Source organism: Synchiropus splendidus, chromosome 17 (genome assembly GCF_027744825.2).
Source record: "Synchiropus splendidus isolate RoL2022-P1 chromosome 17, RoL_Sspl_1.0, whole genome shotgun sequence".
Lineage (NCBI taxonomy): Eukaryota > Metazoa > Chordata > Actinopteri > Syngnathiformes > Callionymidae > Synchiropus > Synchiropus splendidus.
The window spans coordinates 20,317,096-20,343,949 of record NC_071350.1 but is presented as its reverse complement, the minus strand read 5'-3'; the positions used below and the strand labels follow the sequence as shown (position 1 = coordinate 20,343,949).

Here is a 26,854-nt window from a genome sequence, read left to right as displayed (position 1 = left end):
AGGAGAGGAGAGGAGAGGAGAGGAGAGGAGAGGAGAGGAGAGGAGTGAGGGAGAGAGAGAGGAGAGGGAGGGTGAGAGAGAGAGAGAGGGGAGGGAGGGTGAGAGAGAGAGAGAGGGGAGGGAGAGAGAGAGAGAGAGGAGAGGGAGGGTGAGAGAGAGAGAGAGGGGAGGAGAGGGAAGAGAAGGAGGGAGAGAGAGGGAGAGAGAGAGGAGAGGGAGGAGTGAGGGAGGCTGAGAGAGAGAGAGGGAGGAGAGGTGAGGAGAGGGAAGAGAAGGAGGGAGAGAGAGAGAGGTGAGGAGAGGAGAGGAGGAGAGGAGTGAGGGAGGGTGAGAGAGAAGAGAGGGAGGAGTGAGGGAGGGGGAGGAGAGAGAGACGGTGAGACAGGGTGAAAGAGAGAGGAGTGCGAGAGGAAGAGAGAGAGGAGCAGTGCAGAGACAAAGAGTGAGTGAGATGGTGAGAGTGCAAGAGAGAGGAGAGGGGGGGGGATGAGTGAGAGAGAGAGAGCTGGGATTCAAATGGAGAGAGAGATTTCTGGGTCTTTCAAACGCATCATTGAGGTGTTGGTTCAGTGAAGACCAGTCCTCGTGAAGTGCGCAGTACAGTTTTGAAAACACCGAGAAAGAGAGAGAGAGAAAGCGATGGGGAGAAGGAGAGAGGGAGGGACAGAGAGAGAGGGAGAGTGTTACATAAAGCCAGGCGGGTGAGGGAAGAGCGGCTCCCTCCCTCCCTCCCTCCCCCTCCACACCCGCAGCCTGCTCTGCCTCGCCGTCAGAGCCCAGAGAGAGCGGCTCCGCTCAGGTGATGGCTGCGCGTCTCCACCGTGGGCGCGGGCGGGCGGACGGACGGACGGCGCCTCCTGACTCGGAGCTTCCGTTCCTGAGCCACTGAGACGCGAGGCTCGGCGTCTTGGCCGCGGTCACTCGGCATCCATGCTGCGGCGCCCGCGGGACCTGAAGCGCGGCCAGTGATGCCGGACGCCTTCCCGCTGCTGAAGAACCGGACGGAGGTTCGGCTGGGCCAGCTGGAGGGCAGCGCGCGCCCCGCCTGGGTCATCGCCCTCCTGGCCAGCGTGCTGATCTTCACCACGGTGGTGGACGTGCTGGGCAACCTGCTGGTCATCGTCTCGGTCTTCCGGAACCGCAAGCTGAGGAACTCTGGTGAGACCCCGCTCGCTTCTTACCACGTGACGCGGTTGCTTCTGACCTGGCCAAGTGAAACTTTGGGTTACTCGCCTGAAGATTGCGCGACCCGCTCTCGTGCGGCGGGTGTAGTGCGTGTGTGCGCTGCGCTCCTTTCTGAGGTGTGTGTTGCTGAGCAGCTGGCTCGTGTTGTCGAAGTGCCGTGTGAAGTGGTTCAGCTGGAGTCCTCCTCCGCCCGTCACGTGGCCGCGTCGGACTGTCCTGCCAGTGGGTCCCGGCCCAGACTGACTGGCTGGAGCTTCAGGGCGCAGTCCAGCAGTTCTGCTTCTCAAAGCTCATATTGGTTCTGAGGACGCACCGCGGACTTTAGGCTGGCGACGGTGGTGGAGTGGACTTCTCCAGCTCACCTGACCGTCCATTCATGGATTCACCCTCAGAAAGAACAAGCCACTGAATGGCAGCCGAGTCTGTCATTCTGAAAGCCACAGATGGAGCCTGTGTGGCGGCAAGACTGTGAACCACATTTCAGCCGTCAGCATCTTTGGCTCTGCTTTCAACCGTTGAAGCTGGAGAGAAGCAGCACGTGAGCCGGCGCTTGGACGTCCTGTCCGTCTCCCATCTCCCGCCTTCGTTCGTCCCTCCAGGCCCTTTGGGAAGCGACAGCTGAAACAGATGAATGGAACGTGAGGGAGACTGTGAGGAGGCTGGCCATGTGGCCCGCGGCGTGTCACGTCCTCCTGAAGGGCACCAGCCTGGAGCTCCGGCCCGGAGCCGCCGTTAGGAGCAGGATTGATGTGACGATCCTCCTTCCATTCAGTGAACCTTCAAGACCTGCCCTTGAAATGCTGACTGTAATGGCGTGACGGCCATGATGATGAAGCTCTGTATTGAGTTGCTCAGCTCCACTCTGAGTTACTGCTGCTGGCATGGAAGTCTTGTCCAGGGCTGCCAGGTTCTGTGCTGGTGAGATGGGAGCCAGCCGGTGCAGGTGTTGGCCTGTTGGGACGCGCCGTCTTGCCTGGGGTCCAGCCTCTTTCTTTCTCCGTCTGCTGCTGCCAAGTCAGTGCCACAGTAGTTCCCCTCTGTCCTCGCCGCTCACTGCTCCGTGTGACGGGGGCGTGGCGAGTGGACCAGCGCAGACGGAGCACATGATTGACTGGCCCTCAGCGTGGGGCCACACTGGCCCTCAGCCTTCAAGCGGCTCCCCCTGGCTGATGGATGTAAGAGTGACCTCCACACCTGCGGCCATCTTCCTTCCCAAGCTCCTGTGATGCTCGCGCTCACCACGGTGTCAGAAGCTGGTGCAGTGAGCCTCAACACCGTCCTGCTCCCATGGCCGTGCGGCTGCTGTTTGGTTCAGCTTGTGTTCACAGCGAACCCGTGACCTTCAGCCTACACTCCTGGATCCATCCTTCACATTCACACCTACCTCCTCCTTCACTCCTCTCAGAGTCACGTATCTGGCAGGAAAGTTTTCCATGGTCACATGATGCGGCCCAGAGACTGAGGAGACGTCCTGGACACACATGGCTGCAGCTTTTTCATGGGGAAATAAAGGTTACACTCATTCACACTTGTGACTCTCAGCATTGTTGGCTCTCTTTTGAGGGACATGCTCGACATGTCTGTCAGGGAGAGGGGGTGGAAGCAAGTCCTGGACCTCACCAGCCTGAGCCAGTGTCCAGGCATCTGTCTGCCACCTGTGGCTTGCACCTGACTGGGACACAACATGCACGTCAGCACTTCACATTCACATGCCTCCTGCTCTCCGGCTGCTCCAGAGATCCTTCTTCTCTCGCCTGCTGCCGACGTGTTTTCTCTTGTTGACACTGTGATCTGTGGTGAGAGCAGGGAGCCAGTGGAAGATCAGCTGGAGAGGTGGAGCTCTGCCTCAGAAAGGAGAGGAGTGAAGGTCAGCCGCAGTAAGACGGAATCCATGAGTGTGAATGAGAGGGAGCCACGTGGACAGGTGAAGCTACAGGACGCAGAGATAAAGAAGGTGGAGGGTGCCATGGAGAGTGTGAGGAAGAGGTGAAGAAGCGGCTGCAGGCAGGATGGAATCACTGGAGAAAAGTCTCAGGTGTGATGTGGGCCAAAAGGATGAGAGGGAAAGGGTCCAGAAGGCTGGTGAGGCCAGCCACCTTGGATAGTTTGGAAACAGTGGCACTGAGGAGAAGACAGGAGGCAGAGCTGGAGGGAGCAGAGATGAAGATGCTGAGCTTCTGTCTGGGAGTGAGAGCAGGATGATGAGAGGATCAGAGGGACAGCACATGTGCTCAGGTCTTCAGGAGACCAAGGAGAAAAGAAAAAAAAGTTCTTTAGTCTTCTCCAGCAGAGGCTCATGTTCCACCACGAGATGGCGCAGGCCTGACCCCTGGCTCTTGTGAGTGGTCATGGTAACTGACGGCGTCTCCATCCCCGTGGAGCCAAGGCGGCCACTCGCTGGAGCAGCAGGTGTGTAGCGACGTGGCTGTGCTCCGAGCTGCTCCTGATCCCAGGACGCACTTCCTGTTTGTGAAGCAGCTGCCCACGTGCCGCGCCTCTGGATTAAGGAGCACATCTGACCCCAGAGCTGCCCACTGCTGACAACAGAGTCAGAGCCAGCGTGATGCCAGGTGCTTGACTGGCAAGTGGTGAGTAATGCTGCCCCCGCAGCAGGGATGTGTTACTGCGAGTCATTCAGAAACAGCAGCCCTGCCGTTGCCACTCTTCTCACCACTCTGAGTTTGACGGTCGTGGGAGGTAACGCCGACTGATCCAGGAGCGAGAGAGAGTGGAGCGCGGCAACGCTCAGGGCCTGGCTCCTCCATGGTTTGGTGAATGGACGCCGTCATTCTTGCTGAGGAGGAACGTGGGCTGGGAGGGAACATGCTTCACTTCCTGCTTTGATCAGCGCCGGCGTGGATCACGGGAGCCAGACGGCTCTCGACGCCCAACGTAGCTGTCAGGCAGCCATGTTGTATTGTGAACGTGAGACTGGCCTGTGCACACAGCCTGAACAAGAAGCGGATGAAGCCAGCGACACGAAGCTGCGGCGTGTGAAGCGTGCCGTCCACAGAGTTTTTGGTCCCCAGAGAGTCGTCTTTGAAGGAGCCTCGGTGTTGCAAACCTTCAAAGAGAGTTAGACAGGATCACACATTGCACCCTCTTCAAAGAGACTTTATTTACCCCCCACTCCCTGCAGCTCTGTAAATCTCTCTGTTCCTACCAAAATAATGCTTGAAATATTGCTGAGTTCAGAGTGAGGCTCACTCGCCGCCTCCATTCATCAGACTCTCTCCGTGGTGCTGAACCTGTTTGTTTTATTCGCCACACGTTGATTAAACATGACAAGGGTTTTCAAATATTGAGGCTGAGGAGTGTGCAGCTGGGAGGAGGAGCTTGCAGCGGCCCAGCCCGTCCATCGGGGTGGAGGGTCAGCGCTCCGTAGCCCAGCCGGTGATTTCTCATCCGCTCCGGGTGACGGCACTTCCTAAAGAGAAGACAGCTCCAGGTTTGAAAGCGGCGAGCTGCTCAACCGACACGTCCCAGCTGGCCAAGGCTGGAGGCCTGAGTTGGGCGCGTGTGACCGCGGAGTGAGCCTCCTGCGTCCTCCTGCTCCACGAGCGACTCCATGGGAAGGAGGGCGTGTGATGGCTGACGTGTTACACAACAAGCAGGAGTCAGCTTCAGCACAGTGGGAGGAGGAAACCCACACAACTCCAGAGCTGAGGGCGTCTCCGGCGGGAAGTCAGCTTGTCTTCTTGTTTAGCCCCAAAAAGAAGCTTCCATTTTGGGAAGTGGAGTCTCCCCTTGCTTCATGCAGTGAGGGGGTTTTCCCACTCGCTCGCTCGCCTAAATTACCGCTCCCCTCAGTGTGACCCCGAGAGAGTGGAGGGCGGGGAGAGCGGCTGGTCCCGCGGCACTGGACCCTTCACACCAGATGGTCCTCGCCTGCACCTTCCTGGGACGAGACCTGAGCACCTGCTGCTGCTGCTCTCCACTGGCTCTTACCGCGAGTCAAGTCACTCCACACTCCTCCACGGAGTCATTCCTGAACCGGGTCCAGTACGGGTCGTAGATCAGACGCTCTTTATTAGCTTCCACATCTTATTAGTTATGATGAATCTTCTGGCTCGGCTTCACCCTCCGCCTGCTTGCTTCGCTCAAGAAAACCAAAGTGGAGGGAGCAAATTCACTCTGTAAGGTGAAGCGTCTGGGTGGTGTTGGAGACGCGGAGCGGCGCCCAGCTGCCTTCATGGAAGCTTCACAGGAAACAGGGAAAAAAGTCCAACAAGAGGCGTCAGTGAACCGGGAGAAAGACTGCGATCAGGAGGGCGCGGCGTGGCATGCTCCGTCCCTCTGACGCTGCTGATGGACTGGCGCCCCACCGCCTGCTCCCACCGCTGGGAAGCCAGTGCTGTGACCCTGCTTCAGAGCGCCGCCACACAGAGTTCTGTGCTTGCGCCGGACGGCTTCCTCTCTGATTTATGGTCCTGAGTTGTTTTCAATGAGTCATTCATTAGAATCTGAGCCGGAGCTGATCCCAGGGACTTGGCTCAGCCCTCTGATGCAAACTTCAAACCAGCTTCTCCCCTGCAGGCTGCAGCAGCCCAGCAGGGAGAGAGGGAAGCAGTCGTCCCCAGCCTCCCCCCCTGAACCTCACCCGCCAAAACACCTGCCTGACCTGAACCAGGACTCTGGACCAGACTGGGACCCGGTTATTTGGACGTCTTCATCCTGCAAGTTGAGGCTTGGACTTGTCAGGACCAGCCACACGGTCCTACACTGAGACAAATGTCCTCACAAGCAGGTGTGTTTGGATGCAAAGGTCAAGCGGGACGCTGGGTCACGGAGAGACCCATGGATGCAACTGTGTCAGCGCAGGTCCTCAGGTCCACCGCTGAAAACGGTTCGGTCCAAACCTTTCAAAACAAACTTGCTTGAGATCGGTGCTGCCTTTCGTCTGGAAGAGTGCAGCGAAAAAGAAATAGAAAAATGTGTTGGGTGTCTCGAAACCACTGAAGGGAGGAGGAAATGTGGTTGGTCCCGGCTCATGACAAGAGCAATGATGGGGGAGAAAGCTGCTGGATCTTCACCTGACAAGGGCCACCTGAAGCCAGACGCGGGCCTGCTGGGGCCACACTCTCCGCCGGCAGAATCATGCTCCTCTCAGCTCCCGTTGAGGAGCCTCCTCCATCAGTCCTGGGCTGCAGTTACACCCAGGACCCACGGGGGGAGCCCTGGTGCCGCCCATCCATAATGCATGGAGGAGCAGATCTGAATATGCCAGACAGTTCTTTCATCACGTTCTCTTTGGTCTCACTGAGCGAGTGTTTGGGCTGGACATGGCTGCTGTGGGGGAGGGGGGGCGGGAGCGAAGGAACGGCCGAGGAACGACAAGGACGCAGGCTATAAAATATGAAGGCGGCTCAAGAGTTGGGAGGCGAGCAGTGACGGTGCAGCCAGGCGCACGGCGCAGACCCTGTTAGAAGCTCTGTCATGTGTCATCAGAGTCAGCGCTAAGAGGAGGGGGGCGAGTCAGTTTCCACACATGTGGCGCGCGCATGCACGCACGCACGCACACACGCACGCAGCCGGCATGTCAACAAGCATGCAGGCCAGGCGCCGCTGCGTCTACGCGGCCCGTCGTGTGTCGGTTATCCGCCGGTGTCTGTCGTAGCAAGGGCTGAATCACTGCCAGTGCCTTATGTAACGCGCTCCAGCCCCTCCAGGCTGGAGGAGGTGGGAGGAGGGGGAGCAGATCCAAAACACTGTGGAGGACTCAAGTCAGAGGGAAGGGGGAGTGAGGCGGGCTGACGTGATCGGGGGGCTTCCTCTCGCCCCGCATCTCTGTCAGCCTCAGACGAAGTCACAACTTTGGAGGAGCACTGGCAGAGCTGCGCAGTGGAATCTGACTCACCAGCGTTTGTTTGCAGAAGGACTCAAGTGGAGGAGCGACTCGAAGCCCCTCAAGCTGGTGTTGGGTGGTGAGGGGTTCCGCAGCACGCGGCGAGCAGCCCCCGCGTCGGGGCGCGTACCGCTGTCACGTGACCGAGGAAGCACCGTTTGTGAGTTGTGTTGGCAGTTTAAGTCTGTCGACAGGAAGCAGCTGCTGCAACCATCCGCTCACGGCTCCTTGTCAATGTCTTGATGACCGACGTCACTGCGGAGCAGCTCCCGGGGAAACACGAGTTGTCTGGGACCATTAGCATCTGCCGTCGGAGAATAATGTCTTTATTTCAATCCCCTGGCTTTACCCCGTTTGTCTCCGATTTTGGACTCGTCTTGTTCCGTTCCTATTCATTTCAGGTCACTAGTCACTTTATTTCTTGCAAGAAATGCAGCAGACTTCATGTAGAACATTTCGTTCAACACAAACTCCGCAAGCATCCTCACTCACATGGTCTTCACGTTATCATGCGTGTTGACATGATTGACAGACATGGAATAATACAGTATAAATGCAAAGACTTCATATTATTGTACACTCTACGTCAGTGTTTTCTGGCCACGGCAGCCGTGGTTCACACCACCACAGGAACCTGGGCCACTTCAAGTCCTGTAGAAACTCCCTCTTCACTGGTGAAACACTGCAGCTCCTGTCTTTGTTTCCCGTGTGTCCAGAAAGAGGCGGCAATACGGCTAAATAGATCATGGTTCATTGATGTGTGGACTGACTTGAAATCACTGTTTGGATGGGATCACTTCTCTTTTGATGATGTGACTGTAGTTTCCAGACAAATCCTTGGCTTCTCTGCCTGAACTTGCTTCATAACAACAATGATTCTTCCTCTCTTCACATGTATTTGGTGGTGCGTTTAGTTGTTCAGAGCCACCTTTTAAAGCCCAGAGCAGACGTTGACAGTCCATGAGCATCAATACAGTTGAGTGGAAGTCAGACAGGTCAGGTTAGCCGTTAGCTCTGTTAGCTCTGCGCTGCAGACAGTCTTTGGCCTGGTGGCGGCTCCCTCCCTCCATGGTTCTGTGGTGAAGGTGTGTGGTCCAGTTAGAGGCGCATCAGCTTTAGAAACAGCTGGAAGTTGTTGAAGCATGTGAGCGGCTTCTTGGCTGTGAGTGTGTGGGCAGAGGAGCGCGGCGCACCACAGCAGCGCTGCTTTGACTGAGGGAGGGATCAGCATCAGCATCAACACACTCTACAGTAGAGTGGAGAGAAAGAATGGCAGCCAGTCCATGGGATCATCTCCTCACCTTGGTGGCTCCTCCACACCTTCTCACTGTCATGATTTCATGGCGTCATATCGCCGCCTCTGTCTCCGGACACATGAGGTGACGCTGGATCATTTTCCCGCGCCACACCTGACACGCTCTCACCTGGGTCACGAGTCAGTGTCGGCTCAGTCTGTGAAGTCAGTTGCCTGCAGGGATTTTTAATATCCAGCAGGTGTCAGTGTTCAGTGTCAACACAGTGTGTCATTGAGTTGAAAGGCTTTATGACACCAGTGTTGGGCGCTCTGCACTCACTGTTCCTGGTGATTGTGCTGGCACCGGAGCCATACCTGCTGCCGTCACAGTCTCCAGGCTCCATGTGAAAGAGACCGTGAGCCTCTGTGCTGGGCCTGGTTCCTGCAGTCGGAGGTCCCTCCTGCTCTGCAGCGCCGTGCTGATGCGGCTCAGACGTGCAGGCTGGTTCGTGTGCGGATTGACCTTTGAATTGCAAAGTGAACTGTGAAGCAAAGCACATGACCGAGTCAGAAAGCTGCCTGGGAAGATCACTGGAACAGCCAGAACACTCTCCCAAATATTCTGCTTTTCTCTCGACCCACTGATCGGCCGCGTTATTTCCAGTTGACAAACTGCTGCTTTGGGGGGGGCGTCTGCTTCCCCTGGCCTCCTGTTTGATCAGGAGCGCTGGCATTTAGAAAGCTTTTTAAAGTGGAACTGTCTGCAGCTGAGTAGCAGGCTGTGCTCAGCAGATGGTCTGTGAGGAGTCACACTCACTCTGGTGCAGCACATCAGGTCAGATTTACACAGTGCAGCTGATGCAGAGCAACTTGGCGGAGGGCTGCACTCACTGAGTGTTTGTTGGTTACAGAACCCTGAGCTGAAGGGACCTAAATGCATGTAGTGGCCAGAGATGCAGACAAGTGAGCAACCTTCCCCTGAGCTGCGCGCAGCTGATACGCTCTCAGCACAGAAACATCAACGCTGCGCAACACAAGTCCACCCTGAAGTGAATCTGAATGGCCACAGCTCCCAGACTCTGGAGCTTCTGGCCGTCCAGACATGAAGCCTGGTGACATCAGAGCAGTCAGATGAAGCGCTCACTGCTGCTCCACCGCCTGTTTCCTCCCTGTCCTCCGCTGCAGCGTGCGCCCAGTGACGGCGCTACATCCACAGCGTGGAAGGAAGAGCAACTAGAAGAGCTGCCATCTGAAGGGAACTATTGGAGCTGGCTGATGTTGAGGAGCTGCTTTCTCTTCAGATGTGGGGGGGCGGAGTCACGCAGAGGAGAGAGGACACAGAGAGGAGACGCTAGTCAGCTGAGGAGATGAAGTGTGGAGTCAGTGGAGAAGAAACCTGTTCCTTCTCCACTGGAGCTCACTGTTCCATGAGGAGCGCTCGCTCACAGAAGACAAAAGTCACTCTCACCACAGACGGGTTCAGGAGCCTCATCCATCCGTGTGAGACAGGAGCCATGTTTGTCTAAGTTGCTCCAAGTTCTCAGTGGTGTCATGTGACTTCAGTGACTCGAGTCAGTCGACTTGTTGTGCTGGAAGATTCTGGATCTCTATCTGACTTGAGGATTCTGTCCAACACAAAGAGTCCAGTTCAAAGACCATTTTTCTAGATCTGTATGTTTACACCTCACACACGTTCCGTTCCTCAATGTGTGCAAATTGTAATATTTTAAAATATATTTGATATATTTAACGCGGTTGTAAGCCAGTCCAGGTGTCACCACAGTGGTGAGGCTCAGAGAGCTGCTGTGTCTGCTCAGACACATTAGAGGGAACACGGCAAGTGAGAGTAGATTTGACCATTCATTCATGATAAATCCAAACAAAATGAAGACAGGAGAGGCGGAGGAACGGAGGGCGTGATAGGAAAACAAACAGAAAGTGGATGTTAGAGAGGAATGAGACAGAAGGCTCAGCAGAATACAACAGCCCTGCTGTGTTCTCCTCATGTCTGAGCAGGTTCATCATGTCCTGCACAGATGAAACGCTGCAATAGTTTCACTCTCATGACGAGTGCCCAACCAGATGTGGAGCTCTGTGAGAGGCAGACGGCAGCTGAAGACGGGAGCAGGCTCCGAGCACTGAGCCCATTCTAAATGTGCGGTGGATGGGGATCGCCCGCGGCAACGTGCGTGCTGAACTGGAGCGGTCCTGACCTGGGCACTGAGAGGATCGCCCCACGCTCCACACCCGTCTGTCGTTGGCCTTCAAGCCTCCATGTGGCACGGGAGCCTCGCAGAACCTGACCAATAACTAACAGGGAAATGAGATCGGCAAACCAGTCGGCAGTCGGCTCGCAGGATGCAGGAAATATGCTGAAGAAAAAGTCCAAAGGTCCTAGTTTCATTCCAAGAAGAGGCACGCGAGAGCTGCCCACAGTTGGGCTTCAGGTTTTGGAGCACACCATCTGCTCTCACACCCGAGACCCACCTGAAGAGGGACTTCCAGAGAGACAGTCACCCACAACAGAGTGAGGTGAGAGCGAAAATTGGAAAAACTGTACATCATGAATTAGATTCTCAATAAAAGAAATACAATAAATCCTTATAAACATATTTTCTTTGTCATAAATAAACTCTAAAGATGATATAAGTGAAGCATGAATGAACGTATTGCCATAAAATGTCATCCATTTTCAAACCTGCTCCAACAGGTGAACAGTGTGTACTGTAGGGGGCGCCACCACTGTCTTCATCATTGTTTCTTTCCAAGAACTTCTCCATAGTTGGTGACTATCACAGATGTGCAGCTGTCAAGTCACTTCACTGACTCACTGCTGCCACCATACGTGGCTCATGGGTTCAGACTCAGCCTCTCACGGCCCACAGGGCTGGAACAGGACACTTCTCGTGGCCCTCTAGGAGGCGCTGGCGGCCCTGAGGTGAAGAGCCACGGCTCTGGGTTCTGAGTCCATTGAGAGAGACAGATCAACGTTGGCGCTAAGTTTGGATGAACAATTGAATGACTGATGACACAAGCGACGGACATGTGAGGTGGTTGTGAAAGCAGAGACCTGCGGTCTCTGTGGCAGCGACAGAACTGCTGGAGCTGTCTGCAGCAGGAAGCCTTTGTCAACACCATCCTCACCCACCTGCCAAACGCAACTGAGAGCTGATAGCGCTTGAGTGGAATGAAATGTATTTGATGCGTGCAGAACAGTTGCTGGCTTTATGGGCCGCTCCTGCAGCGCTGCCATCTGAAGGTGCTTCAGTCTATCATCCACACAATCACTTTCCATCTCCATCACCACAGCCAGCCAGGTCCCACGGGGAGCAGCAGAGGAAGGGGGAATTTGGCTGATGAGGAGTGGGCTGCTGGGAAGCCAGCGGCTCAGCTGACTGGCAGCGTTCACCTCTCCACTGGCACCAGCGACTGGGCGGCTGACTTTCGCCATGGCTTCTTCTTCTGCATTGGACTGTGTTGCTGACTCCAGCACAAAGAGGAAAGTGCTGACACGTGCAACAACAGGAGGCTTGGAACCAGAGATGGGCGAGATCACAGTCTCCACCGTGACACTTCTGCCTCTCAGGATAAACCCGCGGCTCACTGGCTGCACACGTAAATATGAGGAGAGGGTGACGGCGCCGCGCTCTCCAGCTCCGCGGCGTGTGACAGTTGTGGAGAGTGTGGTGGACTTTGCTTCACCATGGTAGTTTGAACCTTTGATCATGACACTGGTGGACTCTGACTCTCTGGATCCCTGTTTCTTTGATGAGATGGAGTGGTCCTCACAGGTTCTCTGAGGCGCTCCTCTGCCTTGGTTCACATCAACACATGCAGCTCTCCCGCTGCCAAGGTGACAACACTTGGATATTGGCGGCGGTGGCGTCCTCTTCCGCGTCCCCATGAGGCTTCACACTCTCAGGTGTCGACCCAGTGGAGAAAGAGCTGAGCCAGAAGGCTGGTCCGTCGACTTTCCTGCCCAAGCAACAGCCACAAGGCGAGTCCTGGGGCGGCGGCTCGGTCATGTCCTCTCACAGCCCACCTGACCTGCAGGAGGCGCTGTGTGAGCTCAGACCGGCAGAGGACAGGGACGGATGAAAGAAAAGCTCAAGCTTATCTGTGGTGTTGACGTGGAGTCAAAAATCTGCTGACTCATGGCATGGCCTTGTCAGAAGTCTCCCCCATCTCTGTTCACCAGGGACTTCATTTCTCCATCATGAAGTGGAGCTGCTCCTCACCCTCTGCATCCAACGCGTCTCCAATGAGCAGCATCTGCAGGTCCTCCTTGTTGCTCCACGGCGCCGTCACCTGTGTGGACATTCAGCGAATGAATCCAGTCTCCTGCCGACAGACCTCCCTCACATGCTCATGGTTCCTCAGCAAAGACACCAGGGAGCGGAGGTGGAGCCTCTGCATGGTAACAACAATCATCTGCAGCCACCAAACCTGTCGAGTGTCAAACCTAAACAGTCAATGTTCCCGCACCCAAGATGGTCTGCTCCACTGGGTTCCTGAGCCACGCTGGTCTGGAGCCACCACAAACCAAAGGGCTTTGCCTGGTGGAGAACCTTCACGTCTCTGGGTGAAGCTTCTCACATGGTCAAGATTCCTCATCTCACTTTAAATGTTGTGCATCAGTGACAAATGAGCCCCACCTGAACCCAGTGTTCACCTGACTGCTGTGTTAAACACCTTCCCATCTCTGGGATCCTGAGGACCAACTGAAAATGGGCTTGGGTCCAGTCAGAGCCTGTTGAAAGTGGCTCAGCCCTGAGGAGCAGAGGTCACGGGAGCAGCCTGCTGCTGGGCAAGGTTGAGTCCAACAGCCGACGGGGGAAACACGTCCAGGATGGAAGGAGGGACACATGTCGACTGTATCTCTCTGACCTGTTCTGAAGCCAGGCAGCACGGGCAGGTCTCCTGGAGGATTTTATGCTACAGCTTCCGCCTGTATCTGCTCAGCTTCGTGTGGCAGGCAGAGTCTTTCTGGAGCAGGTAGCTGGTGCAGTGGAGTGAGCGCGAGGTGAAGCGTCCTGATCACGGCTCCCGGAGCCACAGTGTTGATGAGCAAATCTGCCTGCAGAAACACAGATAAAATAGTGTTAACTTCCAGACTATAAGTCGCTACCTTTTGTCTGAGCCCTGCAGCTTATGCAACAATGTGGCTAATATATGGAGTTCTACTGGCTGAAATCGGATGAAATCAGAGGCTTCTTATTGACCCTCAAAGCCCTCAAAAGGCGACGTTTCCGCCCGCGTGTCCACAGCTCCGTCCACAGAGTGGATCTCCTGGAGCTCTGGAACCCAGAAGCAGCCGCTGAGACCGGCAGTGGTGTCGGGACTTTGGGCACGTGGCTGAAAACAGCGCATTTTGAGGGCTTTAATGTGCAGCAAAGATGGGAGACTCTGTCTCCAGACCAAGTGCGTTGGGCTCCAAAGTCTGAGACGTGAACACAAGCGCGTCGGGTTCTGTTCCTGTTCCTATTTGGTTTTGAATGTTTGTCTTTCAGTTACTTTGATTTAGCTTTTGGAGTGGGTTGCCTTGTTTGGTGTGGAATATGTTTCAGTTTTGGAAAAAAAAAAGCTTGGTCTCAGTTTGAGTTCTTTGTTTTTGACAGTAAGAAAGTAAGGTTTTGTATCTGTTTCTACCTTGGACGACCGGCCACATGCCGTGGCTGCTGCACGACCCATGTGTGGACATGATGACTGGCAGGCTCCAGTCTTTGGAAGGGGCCATCGGCGAAGGGACCTGCTCTGGGTCTGGCTCGCCAGACGGGCAGAGAGCTGATGTGGCAGCACCAGGCTGGCCTCTGAATGCTTGAGTCCAGGTGTGTTTGTGAAGGGTGTTTGCAAGTGAGAGGCAGGAGGACGGGGTGTGTGGATGAAGTTCGGCCGGCCGCCTTCCCTCCCGACACCTCAGAGCGATCAACGTGAGCCTGGATCGACCAGCGCGTCGGGGCGAAGTGACTCTGTCGTGCTCGTCCAAATCCGTGCTGCGGCACCTGCTATCGCCGGACCAGACGCACGTTGAGCCAGGAGTGTGATTCGCTGCTGTGCGCGTCCTCAACTCAGAGGTCAGCAGCAGGTTCCTTACTCGGAAAGATCCAGCGCTCGGTGTTTACACGCCGGACTCTCTCACTCTCTCTGACCTGAGCCTCCAGCCCTCCTCCGCACACTTGTCCGTTCAGCCGAGATGCGATTAGAATTCTCTTTGTTCCCAATGTGCAAAGTCAAAAGCGTCTTCTGAAGCTGGATGAAGGAGGTGCCGTCCTGCACGAGGAGCCGCTGCGGGCGGAGGTCCTTTGCTGCCACCGCTCCAGAGGAGTGGAAGTGCCGGGGAGAGGGTCCACTTGTATCAGCCAGGAAGCCTGGCGGACCTGTCTAGGCTGAAGGTTCAAGGTGTCTTTATCAGGAAACCAACGCTGGCGGCCGTCAGTCGGCTGGGATCCGGCTCACGCAGGCCAGGAAGGCCGCTGTGAGGGGCGCTGGGTGAGATGTCCACCGCGACGTGGGATCAGAGAGCAGCCAAGGTTTCTTTGATACAGACTCAGGTGCAGCTCTCCTGGCGCCTGTGTGGATGAGCTCTGGTTTCCTCCCACAGAGGAACCGAGTGGGCCGTGTAGACGCCAGTTGGACTGCTCACTCAAGTCCTGCTCCCACAGAGCAAAGTCTCAAACTCCTCCCCTCTTCAGAAGCCTCCTCTGGAGAATCTGGGACCAAAAACCCTCCCCACCGTGGACGTGTCCACAGGGCCTGTCCAGGCAGCGTGCCGATCCAACCTGGGGACCTGTCAACCTCGGTCCGTCTCATCTGCCTGATGGATCTTCGTCTGAGTCCGCCCACGGCTCCCTCTGCTTCAGAAGCCTCTGGTGGTCCGGGCACAGAGGAGCTGCTCCCGACTGACGGTTCCCTGAGACTTTGTGGCACTGTTCGTGGTCCGCCCCACTCCTGGCTCCTGTTCTCTGCTGTAGCGCCGATCCTCCGCCATGTCGCCGCTGCAGCAGAAAGAGGCTGGTACGGACACATCTTTCCCAGGTCTCTTCTAACAGTTAGCAAGCCGTCAGGGAGGGAGCATTTTAGGAGGGGAACGGATGAAAGACGGGGAAACCTCTGAGAGAATGGATTGTCAAGTCTGCCTGCAGGAAGGAGGTGGGCAGGACGCGGCGCTGTGACAGGGAGACGGCTTGACTTCCATCAGACAATTGCCAAGACAACAGAGGAGGAGGAGGAGGATTAAGAATTCTGAGGCGCGCTTCCTCCCTCCGCCCCTCAGGGAACATGCCCTGCTGTGATTCCACATTCCAGCCGCTCGCTGCTGCTAGCATTCAGCACAGGAGGCCAACGTGATCCCGACAGAAGCAGCAGACCTCTTCCTCCTGGGAAAACACGAAGCGCAGACAGGAGAGCTTCTCCTCAAGCACCTGGAGGCGAGTGAAGGTTAACACCCGGTGAAAGAAGCTGCCGTGCTCCAGGCGGAAGTTTCACGGCAGGGAAATTGCCAGTGTGTGGATATGAACTCACTGATTTCATCACCTTTTCTAAAACTACCACAGACGGCGTCACGCTCTGGCTGCTGCTTCTCAGGTGCCTGGGCTGTCGACTGGCCACTCTGGCTGCATGCCGATTCTGGCTGGAAACAGTGGAGCGTGAAAGGCAGCGCTTCAGAGCTGGAGAGGTGAACCAGAGGAACGCAAGCGTCGGACTCTGTCGTGGTGGAGGGAATGAGTTTGACTGCGCCGTGTCCTGCCCCCATAATGCTCTGCAGCAGTCACAGTGTAGAGGAGGTCAGAGAAGAACCCGAATCTTCTCCGAGGTCTTAAATGCCGGGTCCAGTCGAGTCGCTGTGACTTGTGTCGGACTTGTTTGAGAGCATATGAGGACTGTTTGGAGGCGTAGCCCGGTGACCAGTGTGAGACTCGGATCAGAGCCGTGTGGTGACTCAGCTGGAAGGAGTCCTCAGTGGAGGGAGAGCGTCATTGAGTGAGTGTCATTGTACTTCAGGAGCCGTTTCTTCTCGACTGAGCTGACTCACTTTCCTCACTCAGCAGGTATTACGGACGGTGTTCTGCCGCTCGGCTGCTCTGAGCTTGATGCCAGGCTGGCCTCACTGTGGCTCTGAGAAAACAGGGACGTGGGAGGTGAGGGTCGGGACCAGCACGTCCGAGAGCTTCTGCCTGCAGCAAGCCCCTCTCTCTGAAGCCGAACCTCTTCCTTTATCCGTAGGGAAATGGCTTTTGGTCACGAGCCCAACTCCTGCTCAAAGTAAAAGAGGAAGATGAAGAAAGAGAGAGAGGAGGCATTCTCAGCATCTTCCTGTAGGGGGCGTCTCCTTCCCGTTGAGTTTGTGATCTAGGGTCAGATATTGGTCGCCCTCCTCAGCGACGTGGCACCGTGGTCTTCCTCATGTCCACCACCAGTTCTTTGGGCTCTGTCACGTTCAGCTGCAGATGATTCCGTTCACACCGTGTGACAACATGGTCCACAGCTCTCATCAGAGTCTTGTGAGAACCTCTCCAGGTGACAGGTCTTCGCCTGACCGTTCTGATTCCTCAGTCTCGTGAGGAGTGGCTGTGTGCTTATGCAACACAAATGACAGCGTCTCATTTCCCGCCCGTGTTTCCACGTGGCTGCGGCTCATCTTCCCCGGCCACTTTGGCTCCGCGTCACTTCCTTTTGGATCCACCCCCCGCCTCGTTACCCCTCCCCTCCATGTAGAGAAAAAGACAATGAGAAAATAAATGAGTGAAAACCAGAGAAATCTGCCAGGCGCGTCCTCCCACGCGTGGAGTGGCTGCAAAGCTTCTCCCTGAAGACACGGCTGCCAATAAACACACAGCGTTCTCCGCTTTGGATGATTCTTTCCCCCCAAAAACGTCCTTCAACAGTGGGAGGTCCTCGGAGAAACTTCAAACCCAACCGTCACGACCAGAGGAGCCTTCTGAGGGCTCCGTTCAAGACCATGGACAAGAACCTGCCAGCCTCACCAGCAACCAACCAGCAAACTCCAAGAGTCGCTGAAGAGCCGTCCAAACGCTGAGGCAGTCGAAGCCTCCGACAGGCAGGTCATGTGACGTCCGAGCGGTCAAAGAGACCTCTGTGTCCTCTGGCCAACAGGGACAACCCTCCCAGAACCGAATGGGCTCAGCCTCGGCGTCCCAGCTCGGCTCAAGTCAGCACATGAGCAGGTCCTCACCAGTGGGATCACGTGGCAGACGACCCTCTCCTTCCTTCCTCTTTCTCTGCCACTGGTCTCTTGGGCTGGACTGGTGCGCTGGTTGGTGGAGCCTTGGATGAACTGGAAAAGAAGATGGCGGTAAAGGATTCAGAGCTGTGGAGGGGCTGCAGGACTGTGGGTGCTCCTGGTGGATCGAGCCGACTCAGCCCTTTTATCCGGAGACTGAGGAGCGCGTGTGACCATCAGCTGGATAAGTCTCACGTACACTTTTGAATGGTCAGCTGTTGCAGTGCATGATGGGACTGGCAGTGTGAGACCGGGGGTGAGACGGGTCTGCTGAGCCGACGATGAAGATGCACACACGTGCTGCTGAGTGTGTGGCCAGGGAGGAGGGTTCACGTGGCGCCGAGGGATCCACCTGGGAGCGAGTGAGGTGGCTCATGGTCTGTGGAGGGAGAGAAGTTTTTGATGAGGAGGTGATGATAAGGTGCGCCTGCGAGCAGGCCTGACCTGGATGGGAGTGACGGTGCCGTGCAGACCTCTGTGGCTCCTCTCCTCACTGGACTCACATGAGCTTTCAGTCAGATGCAGTCTCCACCCATCCCTCCTGACGGTCCGTGATGGACGACTGGAAGCAGGTGATTTTCTCATGGCTCTGACACGACAGAGGGGGGCGCTGGCCCCGAGTGTGACGGCAGCATTCAATCTGGCACGGCTGCATGGTGCCGCTGTGGGAGTGATCTGCAGGGATGGTGGAGCTGCATTCTCTGGACTGAAGAGACGTCCTGACCCTGGCTAGATGGGACACTGAGCATGTCTGCTAAGAGCGTGGGCGCGGTGCTTGTGGACTGGCGACGGTTCTTTGTTGGGACCATGGAGGTGCACTGTAGTCCAACAGAACATCTGGTCCCATGCCGACCATGTGACTCGCGCGGCCCGAGAAGCAAGGAGGCCGGGTGTCGTCCTCATATTTTCCATGCATCTTTGAAACGGCAGTGTGTGGGAGCTGCTCAGGTCTGACCCACAGCTTCAGTTGATCTGGCTCATGAGCTTCAGCACGCTGCCATCATCATGCTGCTGTGTTGCTGCTGAACTGGGTGGGAGACTGAGGAGTCTGATCCCCATTGGCTGCTGAAGCACCAGGGCAGGAAGGTCAGGCCCAAACCAGTTTGCTGCCACAGAATGATCATGGACGCCTGGATCCTGTTCCCGCAGTTCAGATGGTGCGTGTTAAAAACGCACAAAAACCTCTCCTCTGCAAGTGGCGGCGCGTGCCTCAGGTGAGAGGACACACCGCCGAGAAGTCACCCGCCCGGGCCACGCGTACCTCCGACGTGGCGCCCAGACTGAGACACGATGAAGCTTCCCGCCGCCGCCGCCGCCGCACCTGCACCTCTCTCTGCACCTCTGCTTGTCATGACTATCCTGTTCTGTCTGTGTGCGTGTGTGTGTGTGCAGGTAACGTGTTCGTGGTGAGCTTGGCCTTTGCCGACCTCGTGGTGGCCTTCTACCCGTACCCCCTGGTTCTGTATGCGCTCTTCCACGACGGATGGGCTCTGGGAGACACGCAGTGCATGGTAAGGAGGGCTCCTCTTCACTCTGCCGGTGATTTGGTGAAGGCATCACACAGGGGGAGAGGGGAGGAGGAGAGAGAGAGGAGAGGAGAGGAGAGGAGAGGAGGAGAGGAAGAGAGGAGAGGAGTGGAGAGGAGGAGGGGAGGAGAGGAGAGGAGGAGGAGAGGAGAGGAGAGGAGGAGAGAGGAGAGGAGGAGGAGAGGAGAGGAGAGAAGGAGGAGAGGAGAGGAGAGGAGAGGAGGAGAGGAGAGGAGGAGAGGAGAGGAGAGGAGAGGAGAGGAGAGGAGAGAAGGAGGAGAGGAGAGGAGAGGAGAGGAGGAGAGAGGAGAGGAGGAGGAGAGGAGAGGAGGAGAGGAGAGAAGGAGGAGAGGAGAGGAGGAGAGGAGGAGAGGAGAGGAGAGGAGAGGAGGAGAGGAGGAGGAGAGGAGAGGAGAGAAGGAGGAGAGGAGAGGAGAGGAGAGGAGGAGAGGAGAGGAGAGGAGAGGAGAGGAGAGGAGAGAAGGAGGAGAGGAGAGGAGAGGAGAGGAGGAGAGAGGAGAGGAGGAGGAGAGGAGAGGAGGAGAGGAGAGAAGGAGGAGAGGAGAGGAGGAGAGGAGGAGAGGAGAGGAGGAAGAGAGGAGAGGAGAGAAGGAGGAGAGGAGAGGAGGAGAGAGTGAGGAGAGGAGAGGAGAGGAGAGGAGAGGAAGAGAGGAGAGGAGAGAAGGAGGAGAGGAGAGGAGAGGAGAGGAGAGGAGAGGAGAGGAGGAGAAGAGGAGAGAGAGGAGAGGAGGAGAGGAGAGGGAGGAGAGGAGGAGGAGGAGAGAGGAGAGGAGAGAGAGGAGAGGAGGAGAGAGAGAGGAGAGGAGGAGGAGAGTAGAGGAGGAGGAGAGGAGAGGAGGAGAGAGAGAGGAGAGGAGAGGAGAGGAGAGAGAGGAGAGGAGGAGGAGAGGAGAGGAGAGGGAGGAGAGGAGGAGAGGAGAGGAGAGAGAGGAGAGGAGGAGGAGAGGAGAGGAGAGGAGAGGAGGAGGAGAGGAGAGAAGGAGGAGAGGAGGAGAGGAGGAGGAGAGGAGAGAAGGAGGAGAGGAGAGGAGGAGAGAGAGAGGAGAGGAGAGGAGGAGAGGAGAGAAGGAGGAGAGGAGGAGGAGAGGAGAGGAGGAGAGAGAGAGGAGAGCCATCACAGCATCCAGAAGGCCAGCTGAGCAGCTGAAGAGCTCCAGGAGGCCCACCAGCCCTCAACAGTCAGACACCAGAGCCGGCGCACGTCTAGAACCGCTGTCTGCCATAGTCACACTGGTGCTGCAGGTTACTGCTGTCAACTGTTGTAACACGCCAAACTCTCATCTGAGGAGTGAGTCGGCCATTTATTTTACTCTCGCGGCAGTCAACACTTTTCCTCCTGAAGTTTGGGAGAATTCTTGCAGATTTTAACACGAGGCATTTTAATGCTCTGAACGATACATTTGACTGTCTGAGCAATGTTTATGTCTTGGTGACGGAGGGGATGAGAGAAGACACACAGCACAGAGGCCCAGCCGTCGCTGGTCTGCTGAGCAGAGCCACAAACACGTCGGGCTGTGAGGCTTCACCTGAGCAGCTGCTCACCTGACCAGCGGAGAGTGGTTCAAGCTCATCCCTGTGTGTCACCAGCTTGCTGGCTCACGTTTCAAACTCCTCCATTTGACCCTGATCCTCCTGCAAATATCAAGCGGCGTAGATGTGGTGACTTGACTCCTCTATGTGGGGACCTGCTCCAAGCCCCGCCCCCTCCTTCTTAGAGCACGTGCGGCCAGGTTTATTGTCTATGTTCCAGAGTTAAACAGGAGTCTTTGAACAGTACTGTGACATCTCGCTGGAACAGCTCTGACTCTCATTTCCTGTATAAAGCATCATCTCAGCAGCAACTTGACCAAAACAGCAGCCAGTCTGGCGGCTCATTTGGTGAAGAGCCGCATGAGACTGGGGACAGAGGCGCACGTGGCTGGGGAGCGGCGGGTTGGCCAGGCCTGCAACAGACAGAGTCCGAGTGCATCAGATTTGAAGGTGCAGACGTCAGTCAGGCAGACGGTCCAATGAAGGGATGAGAGTGAGCCAACAGTCTCTGCAGGCTCTCTGGGGAGGACTGGCTTAAACCACGTTAGAGAGGTGATCCAAGTGGTGACTGACCACCCTGTCGCTGTCGGCCATCGTCTAGTTGTTCTGGGCTCACAGAGACGGCAGACGCTCCTCTTCCATCCCTGCGCTGAGTCTGATGGGGCTCCTGTCGTCCTCAGGTCAGCGGCTTCCTGATGGGCCTGAGCGTCATCGGCTCCATCTTCAACATCACCGGGATCGCCGTCAACAGATACTGCTACATCTGCCACTCCTTCTCCTACAGCCGGCTCTACAGCTACCGCAACACGCTGCTGTTTGTGGCCTTAATCTGGCTGCTCACCCTCGTGGCCATCGTTCCCAATTTCTTTGTGGGCTCGCTGCGCTACGACCCGCGGGTCTACTCCTGTACCTTCGCCCAGAATGTCAGCAGCTCCTACACCGTGGCCGTGGTGGTGGTTCACTTCCTGGTGCCCATCGGCGTGGTGACCTTCTGCTACCTGCGGATCTGGATACTGGTGATTCAGGTGAGGCACCTTCCCTCAGCACGCAGGAAGCGGGTCAGACCCTGGAGAGGTGGTTCATTCAGAGGCTTGGTTTGTGGACCCGACGCAGGGAGGGAGTAAACAGCGTCACAGGCGAATGTCAGAGAAGTCAGCGTGCAGAAAGGGTGACCTTTAGCATTTGGAAGCGTTCACTCTTCGCTGAAGGGGAAGGCCAAATGCCAGATGTGCTGGGACAAAACACATCACGTCACATATTTACTGAGCTGGGAATCCAGACAGATGCTACTGAGGCAGCAGCGGAAACAAAGAAATAGTGGAAACAAATGCGGAGCATGGATGGAAATTCAAAGAAAAGCCATAGATGTGCGATGATTTCTCCTGGTTTGTTCCCTCCGCCAGCTCAGTGGTCCCGTCGGGGCCGCAGGGGCCGCAGGGCGGCTGTGGGCCGACACGCTTCTAAGGTCACTTTCCATGTTTCATGTGAGCTGAAACATGGAATGTGAACGTGTCGACACGTTCTTCACGCTTGACTGTTCAAGAGTCCACAAAGCAACGTTTCTGAACCGAACTTTTGCAGATGGGCTCCAGGGTGACGGTGCTGAGCCAGTCCCAGAGTAACGGCCGCTGCCTGTCACTGTGTCCAGGTGAGACGCAAAGTCAAGACGGAGGAGAGTCCTCGCCTCCGCCCCAGTGACTTGCGCAACTTCATCACCATGTTTGTGGTCTTCGTGCTCTTCGCCATCTGCTGGGCTCCTCTGAACCTGATCGGCCTGGCGGTGGCCATCGACCCGGCCCGGGTGGTGCCTCGCATCCCGGAGTGGCTCTTTGTGGTCAGCTACTTCATGGCCTACTTCAACAGCTGTCTGAACGCCATCATCTACGGCTTGCTCAACAGGAACTTCCGCAACGAGTACAAGCGCATCGTCACCTCGGTGTGGGTGACGCGGCTCTTTGTGACGGAGACGTCGCGCGCCGCCACGGACGGCCGCAGCCTGCGGAGCAAACAGTCGCCGCAGCTTCCGCTCAACAACAACGATTCGCTGCGAGAGCGGGCCAACAAGGACTGAGGGAGGGTGCAGCCAGGCGGTCCTGATGCAGCCAGGCGGTCCTGGTGCAGCCAGGCGGTCCTGGTGCAGACAGGCATGCGGGCCGAGCCATGTTTACACCCAGAGGAACCGAGATAACAGGTCCCACATCTTTAGTAACTTCTCATGCCTCAAAGAGACGTCCGTCACCTGTTCGGCGCTGGCCAAACGCACAACAAGCCTCAACTCGGCGAGAGGAAAATCTTAGTAATGAACACCAATTCAGGAAGTGCATCGGCTCAGAGCAAACCAAACCACGACGACAGCAGCAGCTGCTTTTTGCCTCAAATGTAACGGCGCATGTGGCGTGGGAGGCTGAGGAGCGGAGCCACCTCAGGTGTTTGCATGTGTAAAGGTGTGAGTGGGCAGGCCCCTCCTTCCTTCCAGGGCCGTGAGCTTCAGCCTCCTGCACCCCGGAAGACTCGCCAGAGTCAGGCTGGATGGACGGATTGGTCCCAGGGCCTCCCCCAGTCACAGGAGGCTGGAGATGCCTCAGTCCTCCGGATGGGAGGAGCTGCAGATCGAGTCAGAAGCCACTGGTGAGTCCAGATGTCTTCAGCCTGACAGGCTTCAGGAGCCCATTCTCCCCTCACTTGAAAGCCAAACCCCAGACCCCGTCTGACCATTACTGAGATAAAGATTTCCATGAGCAGGACTGAGTGGGAATCAGATGTTAACTGCCTGAGCAGCTCCTTCCTGGAATGTGGGAGCTCGTTCCTTTGTTGAGACCAAAGTCCCAAGTCCAAACCAGATGCAGCTGCTCCCACTCTGGACTGGCTGGGAAGTGTGGGGGGCCCACTTCAAAGGCATCTTGATACATGCAAACACATGTCCCGTCCTCAGCGCAGCGGCAGGAAGGTTCCACAGAACCGTGCGGCGGCGGCGCGGCGGCGGCAGCCTCCCACAGCCGCCACGGCGCCGTGGCTTCGTTCGCCAGTACTTATGCAAGACTTGATCACTTTGTGTTCTCGGTCATTTATTTGGTCTGCTGTAGCTCATTGATTTTCTGAGGTAAAGGAGAAGACAAAACATGATCTGACTGTGGGAGGAGCGCCGCTTGCTGTGAATCGCTGGAGCACCTTCCTGGCCTGCTGTGTTGTGAGAAATGTGGTGTCTTCATCGTTGTCATCTCAGGGTGCCTACAGAACTGTGTGCTTTTCTAATGTGTTTGTGTGCGATCTTCTCCGTTCCTACCGTGCCATGTCCGGGAGCCTGAAGACACTGTGGAGGCAGGGACCTTTGGTAGATGGTGGTTTCTAAGTGTGATTCCTTGTTGTCGTGTTGCCGTGTTTTTTCTGAACAAGCCAAACCATCGGCTCATTCGAGCAGTGTCTCTCTCGCTCCACCTGTTGCATCGGCGTGTACATTGCCTCAGACACGGCTTCCAACCTCATCACCGGCTTCTGTGCTTCGTGAGGTTCAGCGCTTTAAAACGTGAGCTGGTCTGCAGGGGCGTGGTCTGGGATGGAGGTGAGCGCAGGTGGTAGCTCCTCCCACGATGGCTGCAGGAGCTGCTCTCAACGCTGACGTCCCTCCAGTGTGGCAGCATGAGAGCAATGTTGCGGCACATGTGAGTCCAACACCTTGATTCTGAGGCCAACAAAACCATGTTCTGATTTCTTCTGAACACACAACAGTGGGCTAGCATCCAGGCTAACGTTAGCATCCTCACACCTCTGACACTGATCTATCACCACAACATAGGCTCCGCCCATATGCAGGAAACAACACACAGCACAGCAGCCAATGACACGCCGTCTTTACGCATGACGTCATCAAGTGTCTCCAAATTCTGAGGGACGTCAGTCACTTCACTTGGTCGTCGGAGGGAGCTTCACAGTGGAGCTTCACAGTGGAGGGAGCTTCATAGTGGAGGGAGCTTCATAGTGGAGCTTCATAGTGGAGGGAGCTTCACAGTGGAGGGAGCTTCATAGTGGAGGGAGCATCACAGTGGAGGGAGCTTCACAGTGGAGCTTCATAGTGGAGGGAGCTTCACAGTGGAGCTTCATAGTGGAGGGAGCTTCACAGTGGAGGGAGCTTCATAGTGGAGGGAGCTTCACAGTGGAGCTTCATAGTGGAGGGAGCTTCACAGTGGAGGGAGCTTCACAGTGGAGGGAGCTTCACAGTGGAGCTTCATAGTGGAGGGAGCTTCACAGTGGAGGGAGCTTCACAGTGGAGCTTCATAGTGGAGGGAGCTTCACAGTGGAGGGAGCTTCATAGTGGAGGGAACTTCATAGTGGAGGGAGCTTCACAGTGGATGGAGCTTCATAGTGGAGGGAGCTTCACAGTGGAGGGAGCTTCACAGTGGAGCTTCATAGTGGAGGGAACTTCACAGTGGAGGGAGCTTCACAGTGGAGCTTCACAGTGGAGGGAGCTTCACAGTGGAGCTTCATAGTGGAGGGAGCTTCACAGTGGAGGGAGCTTCATAGTGGAGGGAACTTCATAGTGGAGGGAGCTTCACAGTGGAGGGAGCTTCACAGTGGAGCTTCATAGTGGAGGGAGCTTCACAGTGGAGGGAGCTTCATAGTGGAGGGAACTTCATAGTGGAGGGAGCTTCACAGTGGATGGAGCTTCATAGTGGAGGGAGCTTCACAGTGGAGGGAGCTTCACAGTGGAGCTTCATAGTGGAGGGAACTTCACAGTGGAGGGAGCTTCACAGTGGAGCTTCATAGTGGAGGGAGCTTCACAGTGGAGGGAGCTTCATAGTGGAGGGAACTTCATAGTGGAGGGAGCTTCACAGTGGAGCTTCATAGTGGAGGGAACTTCACAGTGGAGGGAGCTTCACAGTGGAGCTTCATAGTGGAGGGAGCTTCACAGTGGAGGGAGCTTCACAGTGGAGGGAGCTTCATAGTGGAGGGAGCTTCACAGTGGAGAGAGCTTCATAGTGGAGGGAGCTTCACAGTGGAGGGAGCTTCATAGTGGAGGGAGCTTCACAGTGGCTGCTGGGTTCAGAGACTGGAGAGGAATGCTGTGTGTGGGCCAGGCTGAAGGAACGAAAGTCGTCGCATGTGAACTGTCCTTCAGCTCCACAGCTTGGATGACTGGAGAAGGCAGATGAGTAAAGGCTGGACTCTGGAGTCCCAGTTCTGTCTCAGACCTTGGGCTGCTGCACCTGGGAACCCGACTGAAGACAGGAGGCAGGGCGAGTGTCAGCTGCTGCAGGCGCAGAAACCAACTTCATTCTCAAGCAGAGGTGGGCAATTCAATTTGTTAGGGCTGTGAGGGGCCCTCAGCTACAGAGAGACAGCCATGAGGACCAAACATGACGGAAAAATACCCCACATATACACTAATGAACCTGGCAAGATGGAATGTCACTCAGGATATGAAGAAGTGTGGATACACCATGAACCCTATTGAAATATTTCATATTTTCATTTGAACCTACGTCAACTATGGACGAGACCTTCAAGATATCAAGGCAATTTATTTCAGAAGGTATTTTCAGTACTCCTTCAAAGTATTTTGAGGAACAAGAAAAACAGAAAAATGGCCAAAGAAAAGAAGAAAATCTTAGTCTTCAAACAGGAACATGCTGTATTTACTGCTGAAGTGGCGGTGGTGACTAAAAGAGGAAGAACAGAAAAGGCAGAAAAATAAGGACATATTAGTTATAGTTTTAGTCTGGCATCAAAAAGGCCACGAAAATCCAGGCATCGGGCCTCATATGGCCCCTGGGCCGCACTTTGCCCAGGTCCGTTCTAAACCAAAGAGGTGCTGGGATGTGGGTGGAGGTGCTGCTCACGCTCATCACAACCCTGGCGCCGGACTCTTGGTCTCACTCCGCCTCACGCTGCCACCATGGCGTCCACACAGACACGGGCGACTTTCCTAAATCGCTCTGCAAACCCGGCTGCTGAGCTGCATGTGTGGAGAGCAGACGTCTAAAGAGAAGAGGAGCGAAGCCAAATATTGTCCTTTTCTCCTTGGTGTTTTCCTTCCTCCATCCCCTGCGGCGCCCTTACCTAACGTCCCGCTCCTCCCCGGAGCCCGGGCCGGCGCCAGCAGCATCACCCCACCATGCTCCAGTGTCTGTTGCAGCAAGTGCATATTGCTGGTGTAAATATTGAACTGCCTTCAAAATAAACGCAAGATGAGCTCACTCTTGTTGCCTCCTGTTGAATCCTCCACTGACCTTCGAGCCAGCGCTGGATGAACACTGCTGTCACGGCCAGAAGACGAG

The 26,854-nt window shown here is 55.9% G+C and overlaps 1 protein-coding gene across 2 annotated transcripts; it reads left to right on the top strand.

Moving 5' to 3' along the window:
• Positions 1 to 517: 517 nt before the first annotated feature.
• On the top strand, positions 518 to 26,774 carry mtnr1bb (melatonin receptor 1Bb). 2 transcript variants are annotated; one of them, XM_053847233.1, is made up of 4 exons: positions 518 to 1,158; positions 18,898 to 19,016; positions 21,263 to 21,607; positions 22,231 to 26,774. In XM_053847233.1, exons 1-4 carry the CDS (start codon positions 969 to 971, stop codon positions 22,651 to 22,653), a joined length of 1,077 nt encoding a protein of 358 aa, XP_053703208.1. In that variant the 5' UTR covers positions 518 to 968; the 3' UTR covers positions 22,654 to 26,774. The 2 variants fall into 2 exon arrangements, with proteins under 2 accessions (XP_053703208.1, XP_053703207.1); XM_053847232.1 differs by lacking the exon at positions 518 to 1,158 and having other exon boundaries at positions 6,509 to 19,016.
• Positions 26,775 to 26,854: the final 80 nt, after the last annotated feature.

Excerpts from the sequence above, each read along its gene's own strand:
- mtnr1bb (XM_053847232.1), top strand. The coding sequence starts at position 18,660 with ATGGTGCGTGTTAAAAACGCACAAAAACCTCTCCTCTGCAAGTGGCGG. Across the intron at positions 19,017-21,262 it reads TGGGAGACACGCAGTGCATG|GTCAGCGGCTTCCTGATGGG; the intron begins GTAAGGAGGGCT and ends TGTCGTCCTCAG. Across the intron at positions 21,608-22,230 it reads TCTGGATACTGGTGATTCAG|GTGAGACGCAAAGTCAAGAC; the intron begins GTGAGGCACCTT and ends CACTGTGTCCAG.